Source organism: Chlorocebus sabaeus, chromosome 4, assembly GCF_047675955.1.
Source record: "Chlorocebus sabaeus isolate Y175 chromosome 4, mChlSab1.0.hap1, whole genome shotgun sequence".
NCBI classification, from domain to species: Eukaryota; Metazoa; Chordata; class Mammalia; order Primates; family Cercopithecidae; genus Chlorocebus; species Chlorocebus sabaeus.
In genome coordinates this window covers 89,106,580-89,131,368 of record NC_132907.1, presented here as the reverse complement: position 1 = coordinate 89,131,368, position 24,789 = coordinate 89,106,580, and the positions used below count along the sequence as shown (strand labels likewise).

Below are 24,789 nucleotides of genomic sequence, written 5' to 3'. Positions count from 1 at the left end.
GTCACATGGCAGAGCCCTGAACGCAGATGGAGACCTGTGCCATTGTCTCCTCGAGCCCTTAAAGTGAGAAAGGAAATGTGAAGTGCCTTCATGCCTTTACTTTGGGTGCCAGGCCCTGAGCCGAACACATTACCTGTAACCACTGCATTTGGCCCCCAGGACAAGTCGACGATTCCATGTTGTTATCCTCATGTGCCCACTGAGGACTCAGGGGTCCTGCCTGCTCAGATCTGCCTGCAAAATCCACACTGGATCTGCTTGTCTACCTAGGAATCCCAAACTCTACTGGACCATTGTGGCTATCTCCCAGATCACCCAACCACAGGAGCAGCTTCTGCTTTCACATTCATTCATTCATTCATTCAGTATGAAGGAATCTGCTTTCACACTCATTCATTCATTCCTTAGGTATGCGTGCTCAGCCTCCTGAAGCAGGAGATCTCTATGCCCCATCAGTCCAGGAGGTCTCTGTGAGCCACCCAAGGGCTGCCCCACCTCTCTCCCTAGCTCCGGTTCTGACCTATCATATTGCCACCCAGACATCGAGCTGGTGTGCACAGGCTGTGGTTTTAAGGAAGTTTATTTTTATCCTGGCATTCTATCAAGTTGTCGTTCCTGCAAGCAAATAGAACTGTCCAGTTGTCTGTTTGGAGAATTACATTCAGGGCCCTTGAATTCATGGATTCCTTGGTTTCTGCATACACTTTTTATCTCTAAACACCATTCTGGCCAAGAACAGAGGCCCCTGACACCATATACTAATGAACATAATTAAAGCCTGTCTGAAGGAGAGCAAACCAGGGTGCTCAGCAGCAGTCTTCATGGGAGCAGCCACAGGTGCATCACTGTCTGTTCCCTGCTGACAAAGACCTCAGCCAGGCAAAGCCCTGACCATCAACACAACACACTTTCCACAAGGGAGAGGATCCCAGGGGATGCAAAAGATCATGACATTTAATTGCACAGTGATTGTAACCATATGAGATTTTAAACCATAGCGTAATATGAAAGCAATTGATATCTGAGTTAAAACACTGAACGTTTACTTGTTAATATTTCAAGCTCCAAAATCTGGTTTATTAGTGAAGGAGATACAGCCAGGGAAAATATGAAGCTGTGTCTTTAATAAGTACCTTAACTTCTAAGTATATAATGAAATACATGCAGGAGATTTAAGAACTAGTATTAAAACCCTTCATGAGATGACTCACACAATGCAGAAAACCTTCTTTTCACATGGTTGAAATATGGAGTGAGATCACCATGCAGCAAAGTGCCATCTTCCCAGCTGCACTATGTTGATGTGCTTCACTGCCTGCATTTTCCTCATAACATGAATCACCCAGTAGATGCAGCCATGTAATTTATTGGGGAATAATGCAGCGCTTGTTTAAATATTCTGAACAGTTGTGCAGACAATTTAAGAAATGTTTTCAACATGTCCAGTTGAGTCTACCACCAGCATTCCAGAAGGTTCCATCATTTCACAAGTCCTACTGTTTGCCCTTCATTGAGACATTCCTCTGAACTCAGTAAAAACAATTCCTTGCACTTGGAGAGTCTTTTATAGTTTATAAATCTTTATCACTGGGGCATCTCTTTCTGTATGCGCTAATTGGTGATTTACGGCAAATTCCTTCTTTACCCTATGAAAACCAAGAAGCAAAGAGGGTCATATTCACAATGGAACCTCTTGCCTGGCAAGATGCCTCACATATTTTAAGCTTTAATCACAGATTTGGGGATGGTGGATGCATCGTTAAATGGTTGGATGGATGGATGGATGAATGGATTAATGGATGGACAGATGGATGGACAAGCCAACAAGCATCCTAAACATTCTTAATTTAAAAATAAGAATTCAGACTTGGAGAGATTCATGGAAGGTGGAGTTGAGAAGGATACATTATGAAATATTAAGTTTAGGTTTTTTAACTTTTCATAGTTTTCTGCAGTATCTGAATTAAGCATATTTTACATTTTAATTTAGAAAATATAATTTTGTTAAATAGATAATATATAAATAAAACAAAGTATAAGAGATGGAATTAATTTGAACCAAGTCTAGAACATGCGTCTCCTTACTCCTCACTCTATTATGTGCTATCATATTGCTAAGTAGGCATTTGCTTGTAAATTATATCTGTTGTTTTCACCTTAAATCTCTCAGTGATATTTTTATTATAGATGAATGGACAATATGATGTAATCCTAATGACCTTTTAAAAAATTTCTTTAGGACATCTGTAAAGCCCTGTGGTGCCATCGTATTGGAAGGAAATGTGAGACTAAATTTATGCCAGCAGCAGAAGGCACTATTTGTGGGCATGACATGGTAAGAAGCTAACTGTAGGTACAGCATCGTATTCAGATGCTAGTCTTTCAACCCATGCATCTTTACTCCTCTTGCATAGGTATTTTTAAAACATGTGTTTCTCATATACATATGTATACCCATGCTCCTATCAAACACTGTGTTTATTTTATATTGATAATGTGAAGAGGAATCTTTTTCTCACTTTTGTGAAAATAAAATTGATGAGCTACCTGGAATTCATAGACACGGAAATCAGACAATAGGTGATGACAGATTCAGTCTATTGAGGGGAAACATTAAGCCATTGACGACCATTTATCATGGAAAGGAACAGCATTAAACAGTGCTGTGAAAGTCACAGAACATCAGTTTGAAGATCCTGGAGCACATCATTTTCACCTATTGTTGCCCCTGTGAGAAGAGAGAGAGCTATAGTAGAGAGAAGAAGAAGTATACAAGATGTTGCAGCAATGTGGACACAGTTGGAGGCCATTCATTACCCTAGGCAAACTAATGCAGGAACAGTAAACCAAATACCGCATGTTGCTACTTACAAGCCAGAGCTAAACACTGAGTACACGTGGACACAAAGATGGGAACCATAGGCCCCGGGGGCTACTTGATGGGGGATGGTGGGAGGGGGCAAGAGTTGAAAAACTATCCCATATTATGCTCGTTGCACGGGTGATGAAGTTATTCGAGCGCCAAACTTTAGTGACATGTGATCTCCCCATGTAACAAATCTGCACATGTACCCCTGAACCTAACATAAAAGTCGGAAAAAAAAGAAATATACAGGATAACAAGTTTATTACTAAATGGTAAAGAATGACAATTTCATTACTAAAACTTTAAAAAATTATCATAATACTCCATAATAATATTTTAATTCTTTTGATTTAACTTGTAATTGCATTTTTTAAATGTAAAAGACTATTGATGAAGATAGAAAGATCCTGGACCCAAATTATCACTATAAGTATTTTTGCTTTTTATGTATCTGAGTTTTTTAGTGGCATCAGTGAATATGAAATGATATTTAGGCATTGATCTAGTACAGTATTTGAACATGCCTAAATACCATTGTTCTATTATGTTTAAATACCAAAGAAACTACATCACATCTTATACATATTCAAATGTGACTACAGACAGAAAGGTTTTAAAATGTTGACAACAATGCTAACACATGTTTTCAGGTTAAATTATTGCAGTGCCAACTGAAGAAATGAACAGAAATAAGATAAACTTATTGAGAATAGCCCCCAGCCACCATTCATTCTGGGCACACTGCTAATGTGCTTTTTTTTCAGTTCCTCAAAGGGCATGAGATTGATCCTTGAATTCTTCTAATTCATTGAATTCTGCTAGTGATCCAGTGATACAGTTGATTTAATCCATAATACGTAATGTAATACCAATGCTTTCAGTGTCTTGAAAGAAAATGAGTATAATGAGATATGGCGTGGAAATTCTAATTGTCAAAGGACATCAGGTAATTTACTTGAATGTTATGCTGCAGATAATCATGACTTTTCTTCTGTCATTGATTAAAATGGATTCTTCAGGTGGTCATTTGCAAAATTATGCCTATTTCTTAAAAGACCAACAGCCTTTTTGACGTTGCCCTTGAGCTATTGCCTGCATGAAACAGGAGGTGGTTCTCCAGGCATCCTGCTTTCTTTGTGGTCAGGTGCTACTTTTTCCTAGGTAATGTAGTTGTGATGCTCTTTCAAAATAACCTGTATGTTCTGGTTACATTTTATTTATCTCAAAAACACTATTAAATTAATTTCCATTGATATTTGACATTATTTTCCCTTGTATTTCAAATATAGCTTTTTCCTTTGTACTGAAAAAAAAAAAAAAAAAGGCTATATTGACATAGAGTAGGTTCCTACAAATTACACAGCTGAACCATGGTCCAAAGCAATAAAGTGTTCTGTCCAGGGTACTTGGTTGTTCAGTGGCCAATGTGGGACTCTGCAAGTCAAAGCAAATAACTGAGGCAAATCTCAATGAATGTAGAGGTTTACTTTTCCAAAGTTGAGGATGTGCTCTAGGAGGGGGTGGGACAAAAATCACAGGGGCACCTGTGACCCCTGCTCTTTCCAAAGAGGACTTTGATGACTTCAATATTTAAAGAGGAAAGAGGCCAGGCCTGGTGGCTCACACCTGTAATCCCAGCACTTTGGGAAGCTGAGACGGGCGGATCATGAGGTAAAGAGATCAAGACCATCCTGGCCAACATGGTGAAACACTGTCTCTACTAAAAGTACAAAAAATAGCTGGGCCCGGTGGCAGGTGCCTGTAGTCCCAGTTACTCGGGAGGCTGAGGCAGGAGAATCGCTTGAACCCAGAGATGGAGTTTGCAGTGAGCCAAGATCGTGCCACTGCAATCCAGCTTGGGCAACAGAAGGAGAGTTGGTCTCAAAACAAAAACAAAAACAAAAACAAAGGAAAGAGAAGCAAGGAAAGCAGGAAAGAAGAAAAGAGGGGAGAGTAGGCAAATGAGGCCAGCAGGTACATTCTTTTGAAGCTTCAGTCAACACTCACTGAATCCACATTTTACATGTGAGTGGAGATTGAGGATTTGTGAGGATAAAGAAAACAGAGTCAAGGAAGCAGGCAAATATGCATTTGTCTGGGGTGGGTGGAGAGGTGAGTTTTAGTCTTGTCTTTGTCCTGTATCTGTGAAGATAATTAATTCACATGGTCATGGTGAAATTAATTCATTAATTCACATGGTCATGGTGAAATTAATTCATTAATTCATATGATGATGGTGAAATTCAACAGAGCTCTGTTTTGGGGTAAAGATTTGGAGGCCCACAAAGAATTTCCTTGTGAGTAATTTGTGAGGGAGGCCGGCCGTGGAGACACGTGGCCTTCCATCTTCACAGCTCTCTAGAAACAAAATGGGAGGTGGTTTTTGCACGACCCAGCTCTCAAGCTTAACTTTTCCTTTTGGTATAGTGAGTGTGAAGTTCCGAGATTTTATTTTCCTTTCATACATTGTATTTTCTCAGGCTGCTAACAAAGACATACTTGAGGCTGGATAATTTATAAAGGAAAGAGGTTTATGGACTCACAGTTCTACATGACTGGGGAGGCCTCACAATCATGGTAGAAGGCAAAAGAGAAGCAAAGTTATATCTTACATGGCGGCAGGCGGGAGGGAGCTTGTGTAGGAGAACTCTCATGTATAAAACTATCAGATCTCATGAGACTTATTCGCTATCATGAGAACACCATGGGAAGGACCCACCCCCATGATTCAATTACCTCCTACTGGGTCCCTCCCATGATGCATGGGAATTGTAGCTACAAGTCAAGATGAGATTTGGGTAGGGACACAGCCAAACCATGTAAGACATCCAAGTCTCACGTAAACAGTCCCTTTTGATATTGGCCGTGTGTCTGTGTGTCATTGTCATTGGTTTGCATGTGCCCCTGTGGTTTATCAGTTTAGATGTGTGTTTGGCCAGCGGTCAGTATCCCAATGTTGTTCTTCTTGATGGGACCCTGTCTCCTCTCTCTGCTACTAAGGATGTTGCTGAGGCTCCACAGTGGTTGTATGAGGTGGTAACATAGACTGATATTTATTTCATTTTTAATGCCAAATGCTAAACTTAGTGCATTGTGTATATTTCATCCTCAAAGCAGCCCTACAGGTAGCCTAGTGCAGTCCTCACTGGACATTCCAGAGTTCTTTTGGGAAAGGCCCTGGGTTCCTCTGTGATCACCCCAGGAGAAATCCAGGGCAAGGGGCAGGGGCCACAGTTGAGATGCGATGCGTGCCTGAAGGATTCTAGCTCTTTGGTCACTGAGGACCCCTCTTGTGAAATCAAACCAGCTCTCACTATGTGATTCCATCAGGTCCAGTGCTAAGCACTTGGCCTAGTCCTTACATTGAACCCTCCCTCTGAACTCATTCTGGTAGTTTCTATCATCCCTAATTTCAGAAGAGGACACGGGGTTCAGAGCACATGGGTGCCTTCCCCAGATCACACAGCTCGCAGAGCTGATCTGTGATGCCCGTTTGATGACTCAGTGGTGTTTTTTCTGCTTCAATACACTGCTCCCCTGCATCTGCTGCGTTTAGGTGTGACGTGCTTATTTTGTGAGCAGCAATCGCCACAGGCATAGGCACTTTGTTGTGGCATCTTCCTCTGTAAGATAAAGCCCTTTTCATAAGTCACAGTATCTGTCAATAAGACACAAAACTGTGATAAAGTCAGTCCTAAGAAACCTAATTGGTATTTCAGTGGAAATCTATATGTATATTTAACATAGCATTCTTAATCTTGACCTGATGGCTTCACCCATCTATTATCTGCCTAAAATTAGATCTAATATTGTGTGTGTGTGTGTGTGTGTGTGTCTACATGCACCTATATTTCCCACAACCCCCTTAGCAGAAGATATAGTGCTTTCTCATCAGATTCTCAAAGTTTTTTTGTTTTAATACTTTTTAAAATTAGGAAAATCATTTAAGTATACTCTAACAGAAATAGCAAAAGATGTAAAAACCGAAGTTACTTTTGCATCGACTTAATACGTGCATATTTTGCTATTTCCTTTCTCATTACTTTTGATTGCAAAAACTGCAATTACTTTTGCATCAGCCTAATACAAGGAATTGCAACAGTCATTATCACAGCAAAAAACTGGAATACTGCAAATGACCATTGATAGAGGACTAGTTGGATAAACACCCTGTGGAATATTATGTATCTGTAAAATGTGATGAGAGTCTTGTCTATATACTTCTGTGGAATGATGTACAGAACAAATTGTTAAGTGGAAAAGTAGGATGGAAAAACTTCTGGGTAATATGCTGTCATTTATCAAAGAAAAGTAAATACTAATCAATAGCTATTTGCTTACATTAAAAAGAATAAACCCTAAATGCTGAAAAGCTTGTAATTATTTTAGATAGCTTAAAATGCTATTTAATAATCCCTAAACATCAAAGGCAGAATGAAACATTTTGACCTAATGTATCAAGTTGTTGGCTTCACCAGAATCCTAACAGAGGAATTATTTCAAGACTTTAAACTCCAGTAATTAGTCTGTGCATTCCAAATGGGATAGATTCAGTGGAGAAAAAAATGCTACAAATAATTTTAAACTGTTTTCAGTAATCACATTATTGTTGATGGATTTATTTTGCTAGGATAAAGGAAGTACTAAATGTGCTTATGTTGTTAAGAATCAAGATTTTTAATATATAAAAGAGATACATATATAAAATCAAAGAAGCTAAGTAACATTTATAGTCCTAAATTTAAAATTAATACATTTCTAAGAACTAATGAAGTATTTTTTCATTAAAATTAAAATTTTTAAAGATTAAATTAAAATGTAAAGAAAAAATTAAAATTAAAATGTTTAAAGAGGCTACAACCTCTTAATCTAGTTTTCTCAATAAAAGGAGCCAGAACTTCTTATGTAAATGGATGATTCCAGGCCTATAACAAGTATAAAAAGTGTAGTAGAAGTTCCTCTTCAGAGAGACTTCTCTCCCCATCTAATTAGGAATAAATAGTAACTTCCCTTAGAAGCACAATTTATTCAAAGACCCATGCTAACATTCTTAGATATCTGCTAGCCGTAATAAAGAAATCAATGTACTCTGTGTTTTTAGCTCCCACATTTTAGCCTAAATATTTGCCCTGGCATGCTTATACTGGTCCAAGCAAGCATTAGGCCATAGCCTGTTCCTCTTCCTTGTTTGAAGGTGCTTTTACCTTTCTCAGCATTCCACAGTTACTTCCTCCTTCCTTTGTTCTCCTCTGCCTTTGCCTCTTTTAAGAAGTTCTAAGTTGCTAACCAATTGGGACAAATAGAGAACGTGAGATCCCATTCCAGCCAATGGAAACCAGACACTGCAGTAGGGTGGATGTGTCAGGTTATAAATGACCCTGTATCCTTTGTTTGGTGTACTCTGGTGGCAAAACTGCTGGCAAGTGTACCCTTTCTGCAGAAAGTACACTAGCCTTGCTGAGAGATCCTTTGTCTCGGTGAGTGTTGACTTTTTTTAACACCAAGCACCCGTTCCCCACACAAGGAATGTACAAGATGAGCCTGGGATACCTTGCTGAGTCAGAAAGCTAGAAGCCTGCCAAAGATGTCCGGCTCCTGTCAAGAGGAAGCTCAAGCAACATTTCCAAAAGAAACATATGACATTAGCATATTTTTCTTTATCATTTAGAGAAAAGCATCATGGTTTTCCTGTACAATCTCAAACTCAGGGTACCGAGGTATTTGTTGAAGGTTGTTTTTTTCTTAAAAGAAGTAATCCAGACAATCATGAAAAAGAAAAAAAATTAGAATATCATTAGTCTTGCAACACTCAAAGATGTAAAGGATCTAGGAAATGACTATTAATGGCTGCTAAAAGCATTAGTTAGGAAGCTGGGGACCTTTGCAAGTCAGCCTATATTCCCTGAACACTGAAGCATCCTAACACCAATGCTGGAGGCCTTACCAGGCATTCTGTGTGCATATACATAAAGCCATCAATGGTTCAGTCTTGCCAAAAATCCAACTCTGAACCTTACCAATGCCTTGGATCCAATTGCCTGATTGAAGCAGATCTAGGGAACCCAGGGACATGTTCAATGGCATGCAGAGACGCAGCCGGCTAGATCCAGAGTATGGGAAACTCCCAACAAACAGATCCATTCCCTTATCACATGAATTAAAGAAAACGTCAAGGGAGAGTTGAAATGTGGAGAGAGACATGAGAAGCATGTCGACTGAATGCAATAAATGAACCGTGTTTTGATTGTGATTCTATGTTAACTGAAAGAAAAATTAAAAAACACCAAATTGGAATTTTGAACACTTACTAGACATTTGATGATATTAAGGAATGATTGTAGGTTTCTAGGTATGACAATGGTGTTGTGGTTATGTTTTTTAACATTCTTAATTTGGGGAACCCTTCGTGAAAGAGCTTTGAAGAAATGACTTCAAGTCTGGGAGTCAGTGTTGGGGGAGAGAAAGTGGACGGGCATTTAGGTGAAATGAGACTGGACATGAGTTAATAAATGTTGAGGCAGGACCGCAGATTTCAAGGACTCCTGTGCTATTTCCTCTACTTGTGTGTATCTGTAAATCTTTCATTTAAAAATAAGCTTTTTACAAAAACAGAAGAGTGAAAGCTATTACCATGCCAGTACCCCTTTCTGAGTCTGTGAACTTTGCCAAGTAACAGCAGCAAAGTAAATCAACAACGATGTTATGATGTACATTGAGTTTGCTCACAGATTCCTGGTAAAAAACAGTGGTTCTTTGATAAACATCCTGCTTTCGAGACAGCACTCCTGTCTTCCACTAACCTGACCTCATTCTGGGGCTTCAAATCCTGTTCATCTTCGAACCAAGACAGATTTTCCCAGAAATATTTTCAGTTATTTAACCTATTGAAATTCTGTTTTCATGTTTCATGTCTCCTGCATTAGAAAGCTATGACCAGACGGTTTTAAGAAAGGGAAAAAAATAAACAACAATGACAAGTAGTACACACCTGGCAGCTCCTCCCTCTCTGCACAACCAGTGCAACCTCCCTCCTGTCCCCACGCCTGTTGGAGGCTGTCTAAGAGTAGGAGCCTATTCCCGGCAATGGGCTTCTCCTTGAGCCTAGGACAGTGGACTTTGTTCTACACCTGGGGCGAGGGCAGGTAGGGATGGAAGAGATGATGTTGTTTTGCTTAAAGAAAAAAATTGACAAATTGAATGGATGAGGTTTACTCCTCAGAATTTCTTGTTTTTAAATTGAATTGTTCTTACTTAAATAGCATTAAATGGAGCCATTTGAACTGCCATAGTATGTGGCAACACTGGTCAAATATCAGTGTCTTGATATGTGTTACCCTAATACATCATTTAATAATAGAAGTATTACTTTCCTCCTATGGAAGTAGCCTTTTTTTTTTTTTCCTCTCTCTCTCTCTCAGTACAAATCTAGTGGCTCTAAACTTGGAGGTAAAAAGGGACTTGACTTCAGGTCTCCCCAGCCCACAGGCCAAGTTTTTCTCACTCCACCGGGGCCAGGACAAGGGACAAACATCTTCCTTCTTCCTCCCAACAGACAGTCTGGACCTTTAAGATCTTAGAAGTTCACACCAAACCACCCAGGGAACCACCACTGTTGGACACCATGTTAAATAGTGCATAGCGCTGATATGTGGTGCAGTGAATTTGCTACGTGGAATTTAGCATGAATTAAAACGAATGAGCACTTCTCTGGAGAAAGGGGAACAGATAGCATCTCCAGCCTTCGTGGGGAGAGATGAAATTCCACAAGGATTGCTTCATTGCCTTGGAAGCTGCGTGACCTCTAACGTGGCATCGGTTAATCGTCCCAAGGCTCTGAGCCCAGGTGCTTTGGGGTGAAAGCACAGAGCACTGGCCTGAAATGACAAGGTGTTGAGCCATGCAGAGCCCCCAGCTGTGCTTTCCTACCTGAGACTCTCTCTGTTCTGAACATGAGATGTGAAAAGCACCTTGTTTTCAGGACAGGTCAGAGTTTGCTGACTTGGGAGTTAAACAGTGAGACTGAGTGTTCAGATAACACTCCTTCATTAAATGTGTTAAGTTTCCAGGAGATCAGACATTTGAAAATGATTTTCCTATTCATCTTCCCTGTATGTGAATTTATAGGAGGATGCTAGGTTTGGAAAGGAAAAAAAAGCAACCTTGAATGTGAATTTATAGGAGGATGCTAGGTTTGGAAAGGAAAAAAAAGCAACCTTGAATGTACTGTATTTATATTAGGTGCTACTTGAGGGTAGGGAGGCTAACATCTGCGTAGTTTGCAAAATTTCCCACTACTCAGCCTTTTAGCAGTGGTGAGATGAACCCATCTACCTATCTGTCTGAGTCAAGTCAACTTATTTATGTTGAAAATTTTAGTGGTGCCGGGGAGGACAGTGTGTGAAATATGGTGATGAAGGCCCCAAGCCCACCCATGGCCACTGGTCAGACTGGTCTTCTTGGTCCCCATGCTCCAGGACCTGCGGAGGGGGAGTGTCTCATCGGAGTCGCCTCTGCACCAACCCCAAGTAAGTATGCCTTGACCTCCTTCCGCACAAACGACAATTTCCATGCCATCAACCCTCCAAGAAGTATGCCTGTGTCTCAGCTCACTCTCTCTCTCTCTCTCTTTTTTTTTTTTTTTTTTTTTTTTTTTTGTTTTGAGATGGAGTCTTGCTCTGTCGTCCTGGCTAGAGTACAGTGGTGTGATCTTGGCTCACAGCAACCTCTGCCTCCTGGGTTCAAGCTATTCTCCTGCCTCAGCCTCCCGAGTAGCTGGGACTACAGGTGCCACCACCTGCCCTGCTAATTTTTGTATTTTTAGTAGAGACATGGTTTTACCATGTTGGTCAGTCTGGTCTCGAACTCCTGACCTCAGGCAATCCACCTGCCTTGACCTCCCAAAGTGCTGGGATCATGGGCATGAGCTATCACGCCTGGTCTCAGCTCCTAATAGTAAGTCTGTGCTATGCATATGATTGTAAGAAGCACTGAGTAGGAAAGGTATTTCACTCAAGCATTTCTTAATTACCTCTCTGTGCTATAACTTAAGATGCTTCTAACTACCTGACCACAGCAAAAAATAACAGCACCAACAGTAATGTTCAGGAATTGGATTTTAACCACATTTACTTGACATACCAAGGATCTGATTAAAACAAATAAGTCGTAAGAAAAGTATATAGAACACAAATGTTGGCCAGGATGGTCTCGATCTCTTGACTCCGTGATCCGCCCGCAACAGAGTGAGGGTGTCTCAAAAAAAAAGAAATCCACTTTCCCTAAGTACCCACTCTAACACTCTTAGCTTCATCTCTCCAATAAACCTAATTTGAAATAATTTAGGTAGCTACTAAAATATGAAAATTCTGACTTCAAAATACACATTCCAGGCCATCGCATGGAGGGAAGTTTTGCGAGGGCTCCACTCGCACTCTGAAGCTCTGCAACAGTCAGAAATGTCCCCGGGACAGTGTTGACTTCCGCGCCGCTCAGTGTGCCGAGCACAACAGCAGACGATTCAGAGGGCGGCACTACAAGTGGAAGCCTTACACTCAAGTGGAAGGTAAATCTCAAACTGCTTTCGGGTAATAAGCCTTGTGCTTTACCACCTTTACTTTCTAAAGAAGTACATGATTGAGAGCGTGGTGCACAAATAAACCAGCTGTCGCTCTGGGAGGTGAGGGTCACATGTTCTCTTCTGGAGGTTAGTTTTATTTTGCCAGCCCCACTGTCATGACCTCTTATCTAAACTTGACCAGCTATGAGGTCAGAAATCAACACACCACATAGAAAGGGTGTGCATAGTACAATGAAACTCATCAAAGAAGTGATAAAAAAAAAAATACAAGATAGCTCCTGTGTGGAAATTGAATCTGTATGTTTTTGAATTAAGAATTACAGTAGTTGATGAATTAAGAATTACAGTAGTTGTTGCTATAAGCCAGTTACCCGTTGAATACTTATAATTGTCAAAGAATGAAAGAGAAATTTCAGTATATTTTAGAAAATGGAATAATTTTGAAGCATACTATGTTCAGAAAGTATTGATCTATAACTATAAACCAAGAAGTTTATTTGTGGTGTGTATAAGACTTTACTCCCCACTGGGAAAGAAATAAGTGTGTTTCGGTGATTAAAATAACTTAAGGTCAGTAGCTCAAGTGGCATAATTAAGGAGAAATTCAAAGAAAACCTAATCATCTTATTGCTTGAAACTGGGAACATTGCCTGAAAAAAATGACAGAAGCCCTTTGGACATAGACAAGGGGATGTCCCATCTGACATTCACGTTCATCATCTCAGTGTATACAGTGTTTTCACAGTGTCAGGTTCATGCAGTTAGAAAATTCTGAAAGGAAATTGCAAGCAATTTCCCCGAAGCATGTTTGGTTGTCCCTTTACTCCTAAATCTGTACAAATGAAGCCAGTGTGATACAGGCCGCTAGGGAGAGAGAAAGGTAGAATGAGCTTTGAAATCATGGTTCAAACACGTGTGTGCGTTCCTCCTGACTGACAATCTTTAGTGAATAAGCTCATTCATCATGGAAGCACACACTAAATTTGATTCTTAGAATTATTCAGTTGTGCCTCTTATCTTGAATGATAAGGAAAATACCTGTAGATGAATCTCAGGCCTATAAAAAATTCTAAGACAGACAAAATGTTCATCATTAATTGTCTCCTTTTTTACTAAGAAGAGAACAAAAGAGGCAAAATGGTTTCAAAAAAAAGTTCATATTAAATATAAACCAAAAAACCTTGAAATGGATTATTTAGGAAGGAAGTAAACTTCCTATTTCTCTAGGTACCAATATTTTAAAACAATATATTTGTAGAAAACATTGTTCTCAAGAGATTTCATCTAAGTTATTCTTTTTATTTGTTTAATTTTTCATGTATTTTACCAAATGCATTAAGAAATTCAGTGATGTTTTCAATTCTTTTATTACATTTTATCTGTAAGAATTTTGTGTGTTACTACAAAATGGTAGTTTTTTTTTTTCTTGCATTTGTACAAGATAGTAGTTAATGATACTAGTGAAACAGTAAAGCATTAATGTTGTAGCCAACAAATATTTATTGAATGCCTACTATGTGCCAAACACTGTATAAAAATCAAAGGTCTTAAAGGACACTATAGAGTAAAACTTAATAGTGAAGCAATAAATAAATTTAAAGAAACAAAACAAAACATAATGAGCCAACCATTAAAAATGCCATTGTAATGTATTATTGTGTGGGAGTTATTTTATGGGGGAAGAAAGAAAGTCTATCTAAAATTCAGAGCAAAAATGATCAGAGCTTAAGTATTTTTCTTATTTGTGTTTGTGTGTGTATTTCTTTTTAAGATCAGGACTTATGCAAACTCTACTGTATCGCAGAAGGATTTGATTTCTTCTTTTCTTTGTCAAATAAAGTCAAAGATGGGACTCCATGCTCGGAGGATAGCCGTAATGTTTGTATAGATGGGATATGTGAGGTAATCATGATCCTTCATTCATTCAACAAATGATTCCAGACAGTCTGCTTTGTGTCAGGCATCCCATAGAGGCTAGAAAGACCGGACATATAAGACAAGCCTTTCCCTCTAAGTCACAGCCCAGTGGGGAGAAAGCCAGAAGAACACATTGATGACACGCTGCTTTGCAGCAGTGGAAGTGTGTGCAGAGCATAAGGAGAGGGAGGGGCCCATTCTGTCTTAGATGTGGGTCTGGGACATTTGTGGGGCTCCTAGGAGAAGGGAACATCCACATCCAAGCTAGATCTGAAAGGATGAGTTGGAAGAGGGATGTCAGGAAAATAGAGAGGGGACGTGGTGGTGCCAGATGCATGGGTTGCTAGCAGCCGATTCAGTCATCGGAATGCCCAGAGGGAAAGTGGGGAACTGGGGGATGCTGTGGGAAGGGTTGGGGTGAGAAGAGAGTCTTCAAGGCCATCTCCAGGGCTGGATGGGGATCCTGTGCCCATGTACATAGAGCAGGTATTGAGTCTGGGAACAGTGGAGCCACAGGATTCGGTTGCAGTTTGTGGGCAGTAGTGTGGAGAGTCAGTGAAGCAGGGCTGGGTGAGAGCCTGGGCCACTTTTCAGCTCGGACAGAGGCCTCAGCAACATACAGCAGCTACACATTCGCTGAGGAGGGCGGGCGGTCAGGGATGCAGGAGACAAGCTGGGGAAGTGTCGGCAGCTAAATGAACATAAGTGACTGATGTTACCCTTACCCTGACTGGCAGAGGGAAGGGGTGGAAAAAAATGTTGTTATAAACCAAGTAAAGGTGTTAGCAGATCAAACACATTGCATGTAGACAATGGGGTTTCAAATGAAGAAGTTATTCAACCTGCATATCTTATGGAGTCCAAAAACATATTTTCTAGTTCTCACTTCCCCTAAATTATTGACCATGGTAAAGTTCAGTCATCTACTAAGATCCTTAGTGTAATCATTTTTAATACATGAGGGTTAGGCTGGATGATTCCATTAAGATCTCTTTCATTGTACCTCAGCTGTACAGTCCTCAATTTTGTCTAATTGTTAATTGATGTGTTCATTATTTTATTGTATTTAGGATTCTTAATGATATAGTGTCATAATCCCTTATTTGTAACTCGGAAATCCAAAAAGCTGTGAAAATGCGGGGTGGGGGGGGGGGGTACCTGAATTTGTTTGGTGGCAAAGCCTTTCCTGAACTGATATGAGACTATTGATTGGTTTTATTTATCTCACTTACTATAAATATGTAGGGCTTTACTATAGAAACATTCATGAGTTAATTATGGGATGCCACCTAGGCCCTTGTGGGATTCTCATATGCATTACATACATAACATCTATTACCTTTCTGAATTTAAAAAAACACTCTAAGTTCTGAAATGCATCTGGCCCTGTGGATTTCAAGCCAAGAATTGTAGTTATTTTGCTTCTGAGTGGATTTTTTTTTTTTTTTTTTGACATATAGAGCCTATTCTCTTTGTTAGAAAGTGTAATACAAACGAACATCAGAGAAATTTTGAAGAGCTCCTAAAATTCTAAGGAAGTGAATAAACATGGCCTTTATGTAATTACTACTGAGGAGAATTTCTGTGTGTCATCTGCTCCTTCTCTGTCATTGCATGAGACAATTAAAGCCCACAATGGCATATTTTGTTAGAACCTTGTGTAGACACATTGCTTGTCATTGTACTAAGCCCTTTAGGTCAGTCTGAAATTCACCCGTCACTCCAACATGACAACAATTTAGGGCCACTTGTGTAACAATACTAAAGAGGACAGGTGACGATTCACATTTTAAAAGCTTCCTACATTTTTGAAGGGTGACACTGTAGCCCCGCTGTGCACATATTAGGTATCCAATAAATATTTGTTAACTACCCTACGTTGGTGAAATTTTCAACTCTAGTGGGGAGAAGGTTTCTCGCGTGAGATTGGTGACAGTATTGCTGTGTTGTCCTTTCTTTCATGAATGACATGTGACCTCGTGGGCCCTCCAGAGAGTTGGATGTGACAATGTCCTTGGATCTGATGCTGTTGAAGATGTCTGTGGGGTGTGTAACGGGAATAACTCAGCCTGCACAATTCACAGGGGTCTCTACTCCAAGCACCACCACACCAACCGTGAGTACTTTAGAGCTACCTGCAAGCCTTGGGCAAAGAAGATTGTAACTGAGGCTTCCTAGCAGAGGAGCTTGAGGCGACAGCGAAAATAGCAGGCCTACCTTCCACTGCCTCACTTCCTGCCTCAGCTAGCGCTTGGCTTCTCGAGCCTCTTGCTTTGATTGGAAGTGGTTGCTAAGTTATTTGAAATAAAATTGTTCTTAAGAAGAGTGAACATCACAGGAGGTCTGCTCCAATTAATAAAAAGCAGTCGGGTATAGTTCTAAGGTGACTGGTCACCAGAACACATCTTCCCCCAGTTCCAAATGTGGATTCTCAGGTTTCGTTTACTGAGGACTGGGGTTGCTTCGAGATTCTGCCTTATGGAATGACAAGCTGTATCTTCCCCATTTCCTTTATCTAGAGTATTATCACATGGTCACCATTCCTTCTGGAGCCCGGAGTATCCGCATCTATGAAATGAATGTCTCTACCTCCTACATTTCTGTGTGCAATGCCCTCAGAAGGTACTACTTGAATGGGCACTGGACCGTGGACTGGCCCGGCCGGTACAAATTTTCAGGCACTACTTTCGACTACAGACGGTCCTATAATGAGCCCGAGAACTTAATTGCTGCTGGACCAACCAACGAAACACTGATTGTGGAGGTAAAGTCCAGCCTCTTGGTTTTGGGGCTTAGATTTTGGGGGTGTTCTGGTATTTGTGTAAATTCATGGCTGTTGGCATAATTTTAAGAAGAATGTAAACAGTTATAAAAAAGAGTGATCCATCCATAGCTGGAATGGGGCAGCAGACTTGTTTTTATCATCATTCACATTTTGGTGCATGATTACATTTGTATTTAAGTGCCCACCTGTGTTCCCATTTGGGGGTTTTAGCAGTAGATGTTTGCAGAAGTCTTCTTCTGTCCTATAAGCTCGACGGCTGTGAGAAGTGGCCACTGTTGAGGGAGGGAGGTGGGCTCTGACTTCACCTGTGTCTGGGGTGAGATCAGCATTTCTGCTGTGTTCTGTGGCAACAGGAGAAGAGAGCCCAGAGACGAAGCCCCTTGCTGTGTGATGACCTGCCTGTGTCACAGCATTGACCTTGGCTGGCCACAGCTCTGCAGTCACATCAACCCAGTGTCCAGTGGGTGGGTCACCTCCTGAACCGAGCAGTTCTGTTTACTTGTGAATGCAGAGGCTCGCAAAATATAGTCCGATTCTGACAACACCATCTATCACATGCAACTGTGCAGATGGCAGTGGTGGGCAGTGGATGTTCTAACTCCCCACCTTGTTATGTTTCTGTGCGCGGTTGAAAGAAGGTTCTTGGTTAAAAAGTTGCCCCATCGACCTACACCTTGCTATGGGGGTACAGCCACCTGGATACCCCCACCTGTTCCCTGGGACTGGCCACCCTATCTCATCCACTTGTGTCTTCCTGGGAGATGCCTCCCCTGGCAGTCAGGGTGTGGTTTAAGTGAAGCAACTGCTGCATCTCCACAGGTCCTACTTCCATCTCCTGTCCTGCCCCTGAACTCTTTCATTCTACCCCTTTATAAACATATTTATCTTGAATTCTTTCCTTGATCATGTCTCCCACCATCTAAGGCTTTTAGCTTTAACAATCAGAGAGAAAGAGAGATGCCTCCGGGTTGAAAATAAGTGGGGCTTGTTAGGAAACTGTTCTTAATGGAAGAAGAGTTACAGAGGATCAGAATGTCAGGGCTGGAGAGTATCTTAATGACCTTGCAGTGCAACCCCCTGTCCTGGGCTTATACCTGTCCCACAACATTAGCACCACTGAGACTGGAGCTGTGTCATCAGGCAGAGGGTGGAGCATGGGGCCAGCGTGCTCAGGGGAGGGTGAGGATCTTGGTCTACATGGGCATCATATCAGGATGCCATGACTCTCAGGTGCATGCATGGGATTTATGTCAACAGGTTATGGTGAGTTTTCTAGAAAAGTCTTCTAACCAAGATTCAAGGATCTAATACATTTATAAGAGGAATGGTGGCTGGTCCATATGATTGGGTTTCAAGCTAGGAAATGTAGAGTCCAAACCCATTCCATGCCCTAAACTATGACTCAGTGATCTCCTTTACTAATAAAACACCTTTTCCCGTGGACTTAACGGGTACCTGCCAGTAGGCAAAAGTCTCCTTCATCTTTCCCAGTAGAAAGTGCTCTAACTTAACTTTGGTCAGGCATGGATCATACCTATTGCTGTTGAAATGTCCTGGGTTATTTGAACACACCAGGAAGCGTGACGACGCTTTGTAGGTCTCTCTTTCTGATTTACTCAGATGTGGGGATTTGCAGAGGATCCCAAAGAAACACCGAGGGAGATAGCCAAATGCTCTTGTTAGGCTGTATCAGATTATCACAGGTACCCCCAATATATGTGTATCTATTATGTATCAATAAAAAATGATAACCTAAAAATGCTTTTTCTAAGCTGCAAAAGTGTTTGAAGCTTTACATGTGGGCATACACTAACTGTAAGGAGAAGGGTACAAAGTCTAGACATTTTTTTAGATGAGCTTGAATCTAGATGGGAGGATTATTCCTGCTCAAAAATTTTATGTAAAGTTTGGATGATAGTCTGAATTTATTTTATCATCATAATAAACATTTTGTTGATTGATTGTTATTTTAAGTAATCTAAAGCACGTTAGCATGTATTTGCTGGTTTTGCATTAATTTGTTTTATTTTCCCCCTTTCTTATTTTGTAGCTGCTGTTTCAGGGAAGGAACCCGGGTGTTGCCTGGGAATACTCCATGCCTCGCTTGGGGGCTGAGAAGCAACCCCCTGCCCAGCCCAGCTACACTTGGGCCATCGTGCGCTCTGAGTGCTCCGTGTCCTGCGGAGGGGGTAGGTCCCTTCTAATGCTGCTCCTGGAGGCAGCATGTGAGCCTTCAGCCATGGGGTACATTGCACCAGCCTTTCTTGAGTCCTAATGAGTAGCCCGGGCTTCTCCCTGCCAGTAGCAGTGACATTCCCAAGGTGGGGAGTGGTGGTCCTGAGTGTCGCTTGTCAGCCTGAGCTGCCTTTTCCAGTTTATCTGCTTCAGTGTATGCCTCTGAGGAAGTCAACAGATGCATTGGTTCCTGCTTTCCATCTCATTTGTGATTTTGTTAATTGAGATGAGCCAAATGAAAGTCACTGTAATTATGAGATACATCATGTTGATGGTGAGAAACAGACACTTGCATGGAAAACACATTGTCCTAAAGTGGGTTTTTTGATCTAAGTAATCTTGTTCAAAACGTTTCCTGGAAAGAGCTTTGCCTGCAAGTTGTATAGTCAGATTTGCCCAGAAAATAAAAGAATATTTTGAAAGTTGCAATGAAAACATCAAGAAAAAACATGTCAAAAAGAACTGCACCTGTCAGTCGAGTGCCTTGTCGTCTTCATACCATAAACAATGGAAGCTCACATTTAAGTCAGCAAAGCTGGTTCCACTTAAAGAAAGTTTTTAGCTAGAGCCAATATGTACTGACTGACTGATATAAATAGTAATGAGTAAATATTTTCAAGCTTAAAACAACATAGTAAATTCTATCTGATATTTATAAAATACACAAGTTTCCATCTGGCCAAATGGATTTCAGCTTTGTGCAATCCGGGTTTTAATAACTAATAAGTTAATCTGACAATATTATGTTTAAGTAAAAGAAAATGATTCATAAATGAGAACTGGCATGAAGTAATAAGGTAATGAATGAACAAAAATAAATAAAAATAAATGTGTATGTTCTCAATAGTTGCTGTAAATAAATAAGATGAAGAAACTAAAGGAAAACTGAGAGATTAACAAAAAACTTAAATAGTCCTAAAAGTTAACGCTATGTGCTTGACATATGTTCATTCCCCCCAGTATGAACTAAGGATGAAATAGTTAAATTATGGATGCTAGCAAAGCTAATGACTCTGAATGAAATACTGTCTTAGGAAAAACATGACTACCTTCTACACAGAAGGATAGCAAGCACGTTGCTCTAATAGTGACCAGAGAGAAATGTGAAGGAAATCTCACACTAGTGATATGGCCCAAGTCAACCATCAGTTTACTTTATTTAGGAAATCCTGGAACAGAAGGACATTGTATGCTCTTCTCTCTGTGTGACATGGAACGTTTCTAACCATATGTATTTTTCCTTCCTTTTCCTTCTGATCTTACAATCATACCCATGTTTTTGTGGATTATGTTGAATGCACTTGATTTTACCTCTTCCTATTTAAGATCTTCTAATAAACAATAATTGGTTAGGATAATAATAGAATCAGAAAACTTCATATTTGTTTAAGGAAAGTATGAATTTTTGAACTCTTTCTTGTACATTTTCATTTGGTAAAAAATGTATAATGAATTCCATGGAAACATCTGTAGAGAATGGCCAGTCGATGATTCTGTTTCAATCGACCAGGTTCACTGGTGTCTTTCCTTTGAGCATCAAGCATTCAGAGGAACTCTTAGTTTTCTCAGCTACTACCAGGCTACTCATCTCAGTATCCTGAAACACTGAATGAATGATTAGTGTATTTGCAACTCATCTAACTATCCCTAAGGAATAGAGAGTTTCTGGGGGAAATCAACCCGAAATCCATTCCCAAATCACTTTTCTAAAGAGCTGCATTATAGAGCCAGTGAGTTTTGTTTGTTTTCAATTTCAGTGGAAAACAGGGATTCTCAATTCAACAGCTGGATGGAGTTCAGGATGTCTGTACTTTCCCACCTCCTGTAGGATGATGCTCTACAGTCTTCCTGGTAAAAACCTGACCTCTTCATAGGACGGAGACTCAGAACTCAATCAAGGCACCCTGTCACTGGCCATGTTTGTATGATTAGGAAGAGGAACACTTGCAAATTGTATCCTGCGGGGTTTGAACTATAGTCAATCCTCCTCTGTTTTTGTAGATGCGTAAAACCACAGCCTTTCTCGCCTGTTCTCTCTCTTTCCTTCCCTAGTATGCCCAGAATTACTTTCTACACAACCAAGATGAAAGTAAGAAACACATTATTGCCATGTATTGAGCACCTACTATGTGCTTTCACATATATTATCTTGTCAAAACCTTTGACAGGGTAAAGGTAGAATGACCACAGGTATGGGGCAGCCATATCAGATTCAAGTCTTGTCTTCATCAGGCCACGCTCCTTAGAAATTTTGAACCAGCATTTTGTTTCACGTGTCTGTGTGAAGAGACCCCCAAACAGGCTTTGTTGAGCAACAAGGCTGTTTCTTTCACCTGGGTGCAGGTGAGCTGAGTCCGAAAAGAGAGTCAGCAAGGGTGGTGGGATTATCATGAGTTCTTATAGGTTTTGGGATAGGCGGTGGAGTTAAGAGCAATGTTTTGGGGGCAGGGGGTGGATCTCACAAAGTACTTTCTTAAGGGTGGGGAGAATTCCAAAGAAACTTCTTAAGGGTGGGGGAGGTTATAAAGAACATTGATCATTTAGGGTGGGGTAGAAACAAATCACAATGGTGGAATGTCATCAGTTAAACTATTTTCACTTCTGGGGATCTTCAGTTGCTTCAGGCCATCTGGATGTATACGTCCAGGTCACTGGGGATATGATGGCTTAGCTTGCTTGGGCGCAGAGGCCTGACACGTTTCATGTCTGTGAAGTGTAAAGACTGTATGAATATCAATGCCTGGAAGCAATCCTTATTATCATTAGCAGGTAACTTGGTTCAAACAGGTTTACTGACTCCCATTCTTATGTCACCCCACCACAGCCAAACTGCTACTTAGCTTGTTACTGATGTTCACATTCTTTAACAAAGATGATTCTGCCAGGGAAGCATAATGTGTTCTCTGACTTTCTGTCTTCCTTTCCTAATACAGCTTCTACCTGGCAATGGGTGTTGCAGTCCATTGAACATTAGATTGAAATATCAGCAATGAGGAGGTGACCTCACACGTAGGCGGTGTTCACGTTTCATGGCCATTCAGGGTGAAAACTGATCTTCTTCAGTTCTCGTATTCAATTTTCCCTTGATCTATGTTTGGGGGACTATTCCCCCAATAGTCTCAACTAAGATAGTATATTCACTGAATGTTAATTACAGTGACTGCTTATGAGATAAGGGCTTTTATATCCCAAGACTTCATTACTCAATTTTAAGTGGTTATTTTGATTAAGCAGTTTATCAGAATTTACTGTCTCTGCCTTGCTGAACTTCAGGATTTCAGGAGTTGATGATATCTGATGACATAGATCCTTTAGAACTAAATGCTCAATTACTTTGAGTTTATTAAATGCTTCATTAGTTGTATCCTGTTGGAGCCTTCTAAATTTCAAAAGTTAAATCAGATTATTTAAATTCTGTGGTATCTGACAATAGCGTATTTTAACTGCTTGGATGATTGATATTGGAGGGTGAAAATCCAGTATGAGTCTCATTCTTAGTTTTTCAATTTTGTGAGAGAATAATTAACTTTGCCAGTGAGCGTGATATAATAACCTTTGATTATTATTCTCATTTCTTAGAAGATTAGGTCAGTGCATCACCTGAAAATTCTTGACCTGATTCCCAAAGGAAAAGGGAACGTATAGATGCCATTTTCATCTTATCTGCATATTTTAGAAATTTTAAGGCTTCTACTTGCATAGACTTTCCAATGTTCTGAATTTGAAACTTTTAAATCATCTTTTTCTTAGCTCTCTCTTTGAGAATTTAAGGGTCTACAAGGGGCAGTTATGGAATTCATGAAAGGGAAGAAGATTGCTGGAAAATTTCCCCCACCTCTTGCTTCAGTCCAGAAACACTACTTCGCATCAAAAGAGGACGGATCATTCTTTTTGATTTAAAGAGATCTCATTTCCTTATCTCTTACAATGGGTCCATCTCTCTGTAGGAAATAAGGTTTTCACACAGCCAAGTAATGCCTTTTATCTCCCTTTTGACAGCTTCTTCTGTTTCTTATTTCTCTCCTCTCACTTTTATGACATAATTGCATTTTTTAATTTCAATGTTCCTGGTTCGTTGTGCCCTAACTGGACACTCAGTGGGTATCTGGAGCATCGGTAATGGGGTATAAAACTCAAATAAGGAAACGGCATGCCAACGCCAACAACATTGCTCAGAACCAGTTTATCCTATTGTGTCTGTCTCTGAGAGGGAGACTTTTTGATGTGGTAATGACTTCACTAGACTTTTGTTTACCTTGTCAAAACATCAGCTTTTTCTCAAAATTATATATGCTGTCCTCTTTTAAAGTCAGTATCTACAATTCACTAGGCTCAATGTATTCCAAATCACTAATCTCCAACCTCTGATTTATTTCCAAATAAAAATACTTATTAAAATTTTACCTATGTCTTAAATTGTCCAACTTGTATGCTGTAATGTCTGGGGATGATGCATTTTTATTCAAATGGAAATATTCATCCAATTCACAACAAAAATTTCTCAGACAAATCTTAAAACTGGCTTGAAAACCATCCTCTCTTACATTTTTTTCAATAATATTCTCTTCACCATCCACAGATATTTCTAGGACTTAAGCTTTAATTCATTTAGGGATTAAATTTGAAAAAAAATGATTGAAATCACTTGCAAACTTGCCTGACTTTGTTGATATCAAACTATCCATTTATCCATTCATTCATTGATCATCAGTCAGCAAATGCTTACGTGTTTGGATCTGAACCCTAAACATCTTAAAGCCACCTGGGGAAATACAAGAGACCTTTGCTTGATTTCTTCTCTATCTGAATTGAACAATGAAATGCCAAAGTAGGTATTGCTTTACATGAAAACTATTTAGTGTCTCTTTAGTGTCATAGCTAGTTGAGGTATCTTACATTTGTGCATCTTAATTGGGGAATCGAGTACTTCGATCCAGCAATTTTTTCTTAAATGTGTGAGCCACTATGCTGAGTTCGGACTGTATAAGGACAGATGGTATATACTTGGCTCTGTCCTCAAAATCACTTGCAGTCTGGAGCAAGGAGTTACCCATATGCCCATGTCTGACAATGCAAGATGGTAGACTCTGTTGCCTTCCAAGAACTGTGAGAATTCAGAGAGATCTCCAGGCCTGTGCACAGGAAAAGCGTCAGCTCAACTGCAGTTGGGACGCCTGTCTTCCTCTGAGTTCCATTGCTGTGAGATGGCTTTAAAGAGCAGTAGTGGGTTTTGGTTCCTATTGCCCATCTGATTGGCTAACATTTCTAGATCTTTTTCACAGGAACTGCTTCAGATAAGATCTTCCCCATCCTCACTTTGTGTGCTAGAATGTTCTGAATCCTAGAGTGGGTGTGTCTCTTTCTTTTTTAAACTTTGGCTCAAGGGTTGGGTCCCAGAGTTCAACTTGA

General features: G+C 40.2%; 1 protein-coding gene across 1 annotated transcript in view; it reads left to right on the top strand.

Moving 5' to 3' along the window:
• Window positions 1-24,789, top strand: part of ADAMTS16 (ADAM metallopeptidase with thrombospondin type 1 motif 16) — a 178,028-nt gene that overhangs the window by 82,643 nt on the left and 70,596 nt on the right. Inside the window, exons 11-17 of the mRNA XM_037988699.2 lie at window positions 2,240-2,335; window positions 11,243-11,391; window positions 12,256-12,428; window positions 14,215-14,345; window positions 16,353-16,476; window positions 16,880-17,124; window positions 19,196-19,334. Coding sequence (XP_037844627.2) covers window positions 2,240-2,335; window positions 11,243-11,391; window positions 12,256-12,428; window positions 14,215-14,345; window positions 16,353-16,476; window positions 16,880-17,124; window positions 19,196-19,334 — 1,057 coding nt within the window. The remainder of the gene's footprint in view (window positions 1-2,239; window positions 2,336-11,242; window positions 11,392-12,255; window positions 12,429-14,214; window positions 14,346-16,352; window positions 16,477-16,879; window positions 17,125-19,195; window positions 19,335-24,789) is intronic.